The 12,171-nt window shown below is 43.2% G+C and overlaps 1 protein-coding gene across 1 annotated transcript; it reads left to right on the top strand.

Annotated features, from left to right (window-relative positions):
* The first annotated feature begins 9,697 nt into the window (after positions 1-9,697).
* On the top strand, positions 9,698-12,171 carry atp5mf (ATP synthase membrane subunit f). Its single transcript, XM_035614711.2, has 4 exons — positions 9,698-9,785; positions 10,876-10,983; positions 11,717-11,833; positions 12,011-12,171. The coding sequence occupies exons 1-4, from the start codon at positions 9,770-9,772 to the stop codon at positions 12,037-12,039; spliced, it is 270 nt and encodes an 89-aa protein (XP_035470604.1). The 5' UTR covers positions 9,698-9,769; the 3' UTR covers positions 12,040-12,171.

Here is a 12,171-nt window from a genome sequence, read left to right as displayed (position 1 = left end):
AACCTGTATTCCCAATAAGAGTGTGGTTGCCGAGCCCTTCTCTCCCATTGTTGCAGCTTTGGAAAGACCGCACGTACACTAAACCGACTCTCTACCTACTGGACCGCCACGGCTGACCTCTTGCTTTGTCTCACTGTTGTGAGTCTTTTACATTTTGAAACGCGTTGTGCTATCTGCCAGCACATTTTTCTCAAGACTTAACAGCAGATTTAGAGCAGGAAAAACATTCTAGCGGTTGTTTTGAAGGATTGCATAATCGTATTATCTAATAATCGTATTCTATAGTATCTGTATATGGACTGTCAGCACCCAGACAGCTTAGGTTAGCACAAAGACCAGAAACTATCTTTGAGAACTGAGATGGAAATTCAGCTTCCCTACAGAGGTGACAGAAGTCTTTCCATCTAAATGTCAGGAAGAATATGCACAAGTGACTTCACAATTTGTGGAAGGACTGCCTAAAGAAACGTCTATGATTTTTAAGTCAGCTTTTACATGTTGACGTGAGATAAATAAAGCAAACTTCTACAAGTCGTAACAGCTGATGGTTGAGGTTGAACAAAATTCTAATGTTTTCTCACTGAACCCAAATGAGGCCAAAATGGACTGATGATAGGCCAACTGAATGTTAGCACATTAACTCAACTGACTGAAATAAAATAAACTACATGCCTATCGCTATTGAGGAAAACAAACCCCTATTGGCTGTAGCAGTGACAAAAGGATCCAAAAACCAGAGCGGTGAGAGCCACAGAAAATGCCAGCTTTCCTTGAAACAGCGCTAAGTGACAATGAACGACCCCAATCTGTGGATTTATCAAACAAACATATCCTGTGGCACAGTGTGGGCTCTTGACGCTGGTCCAGAAACACGTTCTGTAGATGGGTTTAATCTGCATGAAATCCTGCGGAGCATCCCGCCCATCTCCTCCGCTGCCCGTTTGTTTACCTGTCCGCCTCTCACTTCACCTGACTGCCGGATGTGGAACTGAGTTGCCATAGCTATTACTGTCTGTCTGTCATCCTGCCCGTCTGGTTCTCCATTTGGCTGTGTGCCTCTCTCTCTCTCTCTCGCTCTCTCTGCTCAGCCTGTGGAAAGACTTGCAGCTCTGGATTTATGCTGCGTGTTGAATAGTAATGGTTTGACATGTTGTTTCAGCCTACAGCAATCTGCCCTGAAAAGAAGGAGTGTCTGTCGATTTGCTGGTGTGTGTGTGTGTGTGTGTGTGTGTGTGTGTGTGTGTGTGTGTGTGCGTGTGTGTTTTTCATTAATATTTTTTTTCTTCTCTGCAGCTCTTTGTTATGAATGTGTAAAAAGGTCAGGCCACGTCAGGCCTCCCTCACTCACTCAAATGGAATTATTTCTCTGTCCATGATCCAACATCCCCCAGGACTGCACCGACTGAGGAGTGTGTAAGTCGGCGACACTGCCTCTCAGTTGCATGTATTTGTGTGTCTCTCCCTCCATCCACGCATCCATCCCTCCTTCCACCCCGGTAAAGATGCTGAGCCTCGACAGTGTCTATATTTAGCTCGCTGGTTCAATCAATGACGGCAGAGCCACGGCGCCGTGACTGTGCATACTGATGGTACTACTGCCTCCATCGCCACCTCCGCTCACCTCTGGAGATGAGGTAAAGAAAGACAGACAGAGGAATACAAGGAGCGAAATGAGCAATTTAAAAGAAATTGTGAGCCAAGCAACGAAAAAAATGACCTCAAAACAATTCCAAAAGAGAGAGACAGGTGGGGCCTTAATCCTATCACACAGTTGGGGATAGATGGAAAAGAGTGTGAGAAGCCGACATCAGGAGGAAGAAAAGGTAGGCGCTAATGACGTGAGAGGAAGGTGAGGACGAAGAGGGATGAAAGGGAAGAGACAGGTGTAAATGCAGAGGCAGAGGTATCGAGGGACATAGACAGATGGAGAGAGGAGGGGGAGGAGAGGGGAGGGAACGGAAAAGAAAGAGCAGGTGTAGAGTTCACACAGGCAGAGATGAAGATACAGGGATCGAAGGGTGGATGAAGAGAGAGAGAGAGAGAGAAAAGGGAGGAAGGGGAGAATAGCTGCTGCAGCTGAGGCAAGAGAGATGGAGAGCGCAAGGGAAGAGAGAGAGAGAGAGAGAGAGAGAGAGAAGGAGATACCAGGGGAGGAGGAAAGAGCAGTGTGGCCTGTTGGTATGCAATGTCAGCGGGTGGATTTGTGAGGAAATGAACGCAAAGAGACGTGTGGAGGAAGCAGGAACAGGTGCACTGAGGAAGAAAGAGGCCGGACGAGTCGTATTGACTCTGCTGAGATGTGACAAAGAGAGAGAGAGAGAGAGAGAGAGGGAAAGAAAGAGACGCTCACACAGGAGAGAGAGAGTTCAGGACTGATTCACTGTTCGCTGGTGTTAAACTAAAGTCTGTGACCACGCAGATGCTGCGCCTGAAGGATTAATGTATTCATGAAATACTTATACATATACGCTCATTCACTTTCTTTTCAAGAGTTATATAAGGAGATTGTTCCAACTAGCTCAGCTGTTTTGTCCGTACGAGGCTGCAGAGAACCCAGGCTGGAATCAGCTACCGTAGCTTGGCCTGTGTCCAACAGTTACGCAATCGAACACTTCTGATGTTGCACTCAACCATTATTCTCACTGAGGAGCGTTCTCGTGTTGTTCCGAGATCACGGCGTGAGTTACTTTTGTCTATTTGCATTGGTACATTAGGTTGATTGCTCTCTCTGGATCGGTGGCGAGTCGCTGACGGAGTGGAGCGTCTCTTTTGTTTTGAAGTATTGTTGAAGTTTAGATGCAGGTTTAGAAACTTTATTCGGGGGCGGGGCTGTTAGTGCTCCCCAGACCGACCTGTAAACTGCAGTCTCTGCTATCCCACTTATCAAGATTTGTCATGCATCTGTATCTCTGCAGTCAGCTATCAACATTTGATACTTTGAAGGCACAATCTCTGGTGACTGCATTAAAGTATTATTTCATACCAGTGTTTGATACCATGAGAACACTTACTGAATCTCCAGTGAGCCACAATCGCTGTTCCTGTCCTGCTCGGCTTTTATTTCATTCGGACGCTACACGTCACAGACACACATTTTCAGTCTGTCCCTTTTCTTCCACAATATAAATCTCCAGTTCTACACAAACACATTATCACACAAAAGCAAGCACAAGAATACACACGCGCACACACGCTCACACACACACAATCTGGGTCTAAGAAGCTGTGAAAACTGGAAAGTGCCCTCAGCACTTGGAAAGCACTCGCTTTAAATCCACACAGTTGTTATGTTTGGCTGTGATCTGTGCTGGGGTGGATTTACAGCGTCTTTGTCTGTGTTTTCCTGTGTCTATGTAACACACAAACAAACACACAAACATACACACCTACATACATACTGTACATACAGAATACCCATTATTTAAGCATTCATAAATAATCCATCTACTGACTATATTCTTCCTATATTCTTCAAACTGACGTTTCCCTAAATCTTCTCACTGTAACTTGTTTTGTCAAAGAGCCAGAAGAAATCATAAAAATCAAGTTCACAAAATGTCGGCGTACTTATTTAACTGAAAGTCAGTAGATAGATAGATAGATAGATAGATAGATAGATAGATAGATAGATAGATAGATAGATAGATAGAGCCAGAGTTCAATTACTCCTCCCTCACTCTGTGCCTCTCGTTATCATTGCCTCCATCTTACAGCTGATGTTTATTAAAGGTTGCTATGTAACAACCCGCCCCCATTTACCATTTCAATAACACAGCTCTCCCGTTGCGTTGTGTGTGTGTGTGTGTGTGTGTGTGTGTGTGTGTGTGTGTGTGTGTGTGTGTGTGTGTGTGCACTGTGATCTTGTTTTTCTCTGTCCTCAGCTGCAGTATTCCACAGTGAAGCAATAGGACCAATCTGTGTCTAATCCGCTGCAGAGGCTTGAGGCCTGGACGACTTCTCCCCTCCCAACGCTGCCACCCAGTTCATTTTGTCCTGCAGTGGTCAGTTGGAAAGCATTTTACACTGCTACAGATTTTATAGGAATAAGAATTGATGAACCGCATGATGGTGCAAGCTGAAGTCAGTAGGATCCCAAATGTCATGGTAATCCCTTTGTTAGTTCTTCATGTGTTCAGGGAGAGTAGCATTTACCATCCACAGACACAAGCCACGAGAACTAGTCTAAAACACAGAATTACATACAGTATAATTCTGTGAGCTTTTTCCAGGAATCTTTATAAATTCAGTCCCTGAATAAGGACAAGCACACAAGATCTTATGAGAATCATAATCATTTTTAGCTGTAGAATAATCAGCTACATGCAGCTCTCGCACAGAAATATGAGCATGTCAGTGCAGTAACAATGAACGTCTGTGTTAGTCCAGGTGGAGGGGAACTGGAGGACAGGGCCAATGACGCTACAGGCAGTTTATGCTCCGGATGAGTTATTTAGAATGACTGAGCTTTTGCAGGTTCCCGAGACAAGCCCAGCTCCACGAGTCAGTTAACAAACTGGTATGCCCAAAATGTATCCATTTTTGAATAACATAACATAATGTGGAAAAAATCAAGCGCTGTGAATACTTTCGGGATGCACTGTATATGATCTATGCTTTAAGGAAAGGGCAGTGGACGCGGTGACAGCTTTCTTTATGCATAATGCGCATGTTTAAAACTAGCAGGGAAAACAATCGTGCTTACAGAATGATTGACAGGTGTTGACATATGTGCACTGGCTCTACTAGCAACCTCGAGGCAGTGGAGATGTCATTGAGCAAGGCTGGTTATGTACTGTATACATTAGCTGCATGACTATGCAGTAGAAATGATCACAGTCCATCAGTGCAGGTTTCTTCATTACTTTGAATAAAAGCAGCTATAATCAATATTTTTTAATCATCAAGAATGGGTCAAAAAACTGTGAAGGGGACGCTCATAGTTCGACAAAAATAATAAAATGGTTTATTGAGAATAGAATTGTGAGGCTTTTAGTTTTCAAATAATGAAGAGTTTGGGGGGTTACAACTGGGTGTCGTCCAAAATAAATGAAGGTATCTACACCCTGACACATATTCAGGCTGCTGCTTGAATTAAGAATCACAACTGAAAGAAAAATGAAAAAAAAAATATATTGACAGTTTTAAAAAACTGCAGATTTTCTCTTTTTGCTGCAAATTCTCTGCAAGTACTGATTCCAGCACTAATTCTCCGACCACATTAAAGCGATGTTTGAGGTGTACTGCATCTGTTAGGTGCCGTTTTGTATCGTCTATTGGAAGATGTAGCTTCGATTAGTCAATGTGCCGCTAGCGAACATTACATTAAGTATGTGAGTGAATGTGAATGGGAACGTTTGATTTAGTAGCTGAAGCCATTATCGCTGTGATTAATAAAATGGTCCCTGTGGAGTGTTTCTACAGATGGATCCTCTCTGTCTCTCTCTCTCTCTCTCTCTCTCTCACCCTCTCTCTTTATGGCTCTATGTCTATCTTACAAACACACATACTTGTTTGTGAGGACCAACCTCTAACCCAAACCCTAAACTATTATCCTTCAAAATGTTCTCACAAGGTCTACGGCTCTATTACTGGTCCTCACTGAGAAAGAAGTACAAGTACAAACACACGTACAGGTTTCCTCTGGGACTCTCATCATCAGGCCAGTGAGCTCCTTTTAGCAGCTCCCCTGGTGATCTCCATATCTCTAATGAGATTATTAGAGTAATAGGGAAGTTGATAAACCCTAGTTTTTCTGTCTGTCTGTCTGTCTGATATTTGCCTGTCTATCCACCCTCTCCACAAGAACAGAGACGAAGGAAGAAGAGACTTAAGGTCACTGAGAGGAAGAGGGGGGGAGGAAACAGCGATCATTACAAGGAGTCCATCCATACATCCATTATCGACACAGCTTTATCTTAACAGGTCATGGGGGGGTGGGGTTCGTTGGAGCCAATCGCAGCTGACTTTTGGGCGAGAGGCGGAGTTCTCCCTGGACAGGTCGCCAGCCCATCGCAGGGCCAACGTACAGAGACAAACCACCATTCCAACTCATACCTATGGTCAATTTAGAATCTCTATTTAAGCCTAAACCCCATTCTGCATGTCTTCGGAGGAGCACCCGGGGAAAACCCACACAGACACGGGGAGAACGTGCAAACTCGGCACCGAAAGAGCCTTCTTGCTGCGAGGCGACTGTCACTGTTCCACTCATTAAGAAAGAAAGAAAAAGAGCAGTGAGGCAAAAGAGCAAAAGAGTATAAGGTCGATGTGAGAGGAAAAGGAAGTGTGACAAAACAGAGAAGAAAAGAGAAATTGGGGGTAAGTGTAATGAAAAAAAAGTGCGATTATATAGGTTACTGTAAAAACACAGGCCTGGGCTTTAAAAATGAAATGACAGAAGAAGTGGTGCGTGAAGTACATTGGAACGGGGAGAGACTGGGACAGTGGCGGCCTAAAGGTCATGTGGGCTACAGAGCCATGTGCATGGCTCCGTTGCCTCTTCTCTCCCCTTTATCCTTCATCTGCCTCCATCATGCTCTCCCTGCTGCCAGTTTCTCCTTTTTGCACCGACAGTCTTCATCTCTTCTCTTCCTGCGTCCCATTTTATAACCGCCTCTCTATTCTTTGCACAAACCAACCCCCGGCCGTCTCCAGCCCTCGCGCTCCCCTTCCTCTCTCCACCGCTCATTCTTTCCTCCCTCTATCTCTCTCCATCAGCTTCAAAGAGCTGTCTCTGTGGCAGACCCCCGGGGGCACCTGCCTCTCGAGGTGGAATGAAATCTGCCGTCCCCTCGTGATTCTGTGCGTGGCTGCAGCTGGTTCAGACTCCTCTGGAGTGCACTGAGGCCGTGGGCAACGGCGAGTCAAACAAAACCAATGAACAAGCAGGTGAACCGGGAGCACGGGGTTATTCCTGCTCATGAGTTTACTCTATGAAGGAGACTATGTTGCTCTGTTGTTGGTAACCTTTACCTTACCTTAGCACAAATTAAGTTTGTGCTGTGTAGGTGTGTGTCTGTGTGTGTGTGTGTGTGTGTGTGCGTGTGTAGGTGTTCGATGGGTGCATTTGACAATCTGACACCTCTGGAGGCGTGTGCTGGCAAACAGTGAGATTGCATTAGAGGTTCTAACCTGCGCCGTGTGTAAATTAGACAGACGCAAGATGTTGGTACAACAGTGTGTGACTCTAATGAGGAGAGGAGTGTTTTTAAAATTACGTTTGTGTTCAGTTCAAACAATGAGTTGTAACATGATGTGTAAATTAGTGAGCTCGAGGGATGCTGATAGACAGATGCCAGCTCTAGTTTCAAGTTGAATTAATCTTCTCATGTAACTCTCACCAAAAAAAGCTAATTTATGTAAATATGTATCTGGAATATCTATCTATCTAGCTCTTATAAAAATGAAAATATTTGCAGGGGCAATGCATGACCTGCGTGTGCTGTATATACCCCGATCAGGCGATGCTCAATTTTATATTGTAACATATACACATAACACCATTTCATGATGTCATCATTTATATCATATGATCAAGAACGATTACCATATGGTACAATATGATGGGGAATTATTTTCTGATCAATATGAGCTCATGAGTCTCTCCGGCCCTGTTATGTGCCAAGGTTTCTTGCGAGTATTACAAGTATTATTTTATCCATTCATATTTAAAGGACAGACAAAAAATATCACTGCCAATCAAAAGCAAAAGAACTGGACCACTTTTGTGAACGAGGTCGAGGCTCAGATTTGGCTGTGTGATGTGGGCAGAATTGTCAACATCAAAGACTAAACCTAGTGTCAGGATTCATCTATTCAACACACACACACACACACACACACACACACACACACACACACACACACACAAACACTCAGTCACTCACACACTCACACACTCACACACAATGTATTAATGAGGCCAAATACGGGAAAGAGAAAGAGATAAAAAAAAAAGAGCAGTGGTTCTTCACTCTAATAAAAGTCATTAAATGGAAGCAGAGAAATCCGTCTAATAAAGGAGAGAGGTTTCTGCACAGACTTGGATGAAGGCCAAAACCGCTGCTGAACACCCTAATTCACTGTGTGCGTGTGTGTGTGTGTGTGTGAGAGAGAGATCGATGAGATAGAGAGGAGTGTATAGAGAGGAGTGTATTGATCCGTGGAGTTGCTGCTGAGAAGGGACCTGAACTACCACAGCACCACCTCCGACACTCGCGGACAAACAACCACCAGCCTGAATGAGACCTTAACTACATCTTCACATACATCATGGATATTACTGCTGCACCGTGCATAAAGATGTTTGCATCTGATGTGTCTGTATTATTTTCCCCCTGTCTTTATCAAGATCTACATGATATGATATGATGATATGACAATGATAACATGATGTTATATTGTTATCACATATTAATGCTTGAATGCAAAACATGAGACACTTACTAGCCCATGTGTGTATATTGTCAACAAGAAATGTATTGTTCATTTGCATCTATATGCACACAAAAAAAATTCTAACTGTAAACAACAACAATATTAAGACAGCGTTTGCCAATCTTATTGGCTTGTGACCCCTTGAGTTTAAACAATGTTAAACGCTTAAATGCTTAAACACATCAGAGTTTGGGTGTAATATAACCATACCTTGATATTGAAGGCTTTTTAAAAGGAGAGCGTGCCTTGCTGTTTTCGTAGATTTTCCTTCGGCAATCCAAAGAGCACCTGAAACAAATTCAAGTGAGTCAAGGAAGCACCACTGATCGAACATTTGGTAAAAATATATAGTTTTGTTTAAACAACAACTCAGAAATTGAAAAATATTCACTTAGCAATAATGCAAGACAGAGAGAGAAGGAGGAAATATTTGCATTTCAGTGGCTGGGACTTTCACAGTTTGGGGCAATTTTTTGTTTTTAAATGATTTGAATGATAAACTAATACAATTTTCCTCGAAAATTGAGTGGTGAGGTTGCTGATTGCAACCAACTAAAAATCTCTCTTTTCTCCCTCCTCTTCCGAGCGTGTGGGAGAACCCCCAGCCACGTTCAGGTAACATAAATATGTGAAAAGCCCTCTCTACAGCCAGTGTTTGTCCACTCTGGGCTAAAAAAAATATCATCAAATCATCCATTAAGACATTTGTTCCCGAGATAACACTTTCAAGAGAATGTGATGGAGAACCCAAAAACATAATCCAACAATGTAGAATATCTGAAAAGATTCCTCTGTGGCACAAAAAAGATTTTGATGCATTAGTTACCATGAATAAAAAAAAATCTAAGCTAAAAGTAAAGAATCAAATAACATTTCATTAAATGACATTACATAATTACTGTCTGGAAGGTTTACACTGAGGGGCATTAATTCCTGCTCTTTTTCATTATCTATCAAATCCATACACAAAATCGATAAATGGTCTTCAGTCATTTTCAAATGTATTATGTTTTTTCTTTCAATGTACAAATAGAATTTTCTAATGGAAGAATAAAAAGTATGTGCCAAGTCCACTGTTTATAATCTCTCTCTGCACGTTGTGCACTCAATATTTTCTCCCTCTGATAATGTTCTTCTGCAAACAGATTTCTTGAAGTTTCCGGATTCATTTTAATATTTATAGAAATAATAATGGTTCTAGTTTCATAGCGTCCCTTCCTTCTGCTGCACCCTAGTGGATAAACTAGAGAACTACATCCATCTCCCATAATGCACTTCTTCCTTTAATTCCCGTCACTCCGCTGCCAGCAGCGACTTCCTTGCACCGGTCAAGATGGCGGACAAAGCAGGTAATGCGCGGCGTCCTCTGCTAAAATGATCACGAATAACCCTTTTCTCATCTTCTCTGTCCGTGTGTGTGTGTCTGTTTCCAGAGGCTGCGCGCGCGTGTGTGTGTGTGTGTCACACTGACCGGTAGAGAGTCGTGTGAAGCTCGGTCACACGTGAAGGCCGCACTCGGTCCTCTCAGGCACGTCAAGGACTTTGCGTGTCATTGACAGATTCGGTGTTAAAAGTCCATCTGCGAACCTCCTGGTGGACATTAAAAAAGAATATATCATGTGTGGGGAACAGCAACTTTGATATTGACTCTCAGATTTAGCTTGAAGCCATTATCCTCAAGTTGTAGCCGTATATCGTTTTGCCGGTTCCCTTAGCTCGCGTGCCTGGCAGGCTGCACGACCACCGTCTGCCCCCACACTTTCTTTGGTTAATAAAACAAAACAGCTAAATAAAAAAAGTAGGCTATGTTTTTCATACGGTGGTTTGTAAACGGCGGGTTAACAATACTTCAGTCATGATAGCTGTACTAGAGATAGTGTGTAGCTTGCTCCAGAGGTCGGGGCTAACTTCAGAGAGCAGATGTCAGTGGATGTGTGTGATTCAGTGACACTTTGTAAATGTGAGTACTGTTGCTTTACCTTTCAAAAGACGGAAGTTGTTGAGTGTTTTGCAGATTGAAAGGGCTTATTTAGTCTGTCACGTCCACGGTGATCTTCTTCACACAGCAAAAGGTGCTCGTGCACCAGGAGTGTTGTCCGGACCAATGGCAGTTTCCACAAGGATAATAATGGTTGAATTGATTAACTCTCCAGTCAAAGTACCACATCTTCATAAATGGAGCAATAATCCAACATTTCATTGTGTGACACGGTGAATACGGTAATAATGTATATAAGCTTAGCATCATCTCACGCTCTGTTACCTCTCGTGGGGTCAAACATGCTGGTGAATGTAATTAATCTCAAGAAAAAATGAATTTTGCTATTGGCGATCAGAATGTTTGATTGCTGGACACCTGGTGAGATCTGCTGCAGGATTTGTTCAACCTGTACAAACAGTCTAACTGAATTGCCGTTGCCGTCTCCGATTGTCCCCTAGTTTCCTTGGTTGAGAAGCGACTCATGGATGTGAAGCTGGGTGAGCTGGGAAGCTGGCTTGGAGGTCGAGACTTCACCCCCAATGGCATCATCTCAGCTGTCAGCAGGGGTGAGGAAAACCTGTTCTGACTGAAACTTTACTTAGGACGACGACAACAAAAAGCTCTTTCTGTCCTCTTACATCTTCTGCTCTGATTATGGGTAATTGCCTTTAGATCCGATCACAGAACAGGAGTGTGCAGTTTTCAACAATTGATGATTTAAGTCAGGCTCAAAAACCTTTTCAGACCTTTGGTTAGAAAAAGGGGACTACATCTGTGTTTCAGCAGCACAGTTCACAAGAAATCGCATAGAAAAGCAGCTAAACAGATTTGAGCTACAATAACAAAATCATTATATGGCACTTAATATTCGTAGGAAGTTTACAAAGCATTTAGTGCCAAAAGAAGGTCCTATAATTAAAAGGGCAGCTGACGAGCTGAATCCCATATTGTAGGAGGGAAGTTTGCTGATAAACTTGGATGTCAAGTTAGATCAATTTATTTGACGGTTGCTATATTTTGTGTAAATTTATCTAAATTTGTTCCCTGGGCTGCACTGACCCAGACAATCAACGTGGGCTTTAGATCAGGCCCATATTAGCAACATGTGATACTTTGAGTACATCCCCAGTGGTAGACAAGTAAAGGGGAGGTGTACAGACTCTTGGCTCAACAAGACTTTCAAACCAGTTATTTCTCCATCACAAGCCTAAAGATCTTTCTTCACCCGCATGTTGTTGAAATCGCACGCGGTCTCACCTTCACCTCATGCAGTTTTTTTCATAATTTTTTTTCTTCCAGGCCGTGACCGATACTACAACAAGTACATCAACGTGAAGAGGGGAGGCATCGGCGGTATCGCTATGCTGCTCGCTGGCTACGTGGCCATAAGCTACCTGTGGGAATTCGATCACATCAGTAAGAAATGCACACTCACTTTCCTTTTGCTAAAATTAAGAGTAAATGTCTCTTCTCCAGTATGTGACGTTCACCTTCCAGTTCCCACCTCTTTATCTCCACAGTACATCACTGATGAGAAAAACTGACTTGTGAATTAAATCGCTAATATCCCTCCGTCTCCTTTCCCTCTTCCAGAACACGATCGCTGGAGGAAGTACCACTGAGCCCCTGCAGCAGCAGCAGCTATCAGACCTTCAGGGGTGGAAGCTGGATGTCTTTGCTCCCCCTGCTCTTTCTACCCTCAGCTCTGTTGTGTTAATGTGTGACTTGTGACCAATAAACAATACTAAGATTTA

Source organism: Scophthalmus maximus, chromosome 17 (assembly GCF_022379125.1).
Source record: "Scophthalmus maximus strain ysfricsl-2021 chromosome 17, ASM2237912v1, whole genome shotgun sequence".
In the NCBI taxonomy this organism is placed as follows: Eukaryota; Metazoa; Chordata; class Actinopteri; order Pleuronectiformes; family Scophthalmidae; genus Scophthalmus; species Scophthalmus maximus.
The sequence above is the reverse complement of the archived record's forward strand: the minus strand, read 5'-3'. Positions and strand labels throughout refer to the sequence as shown.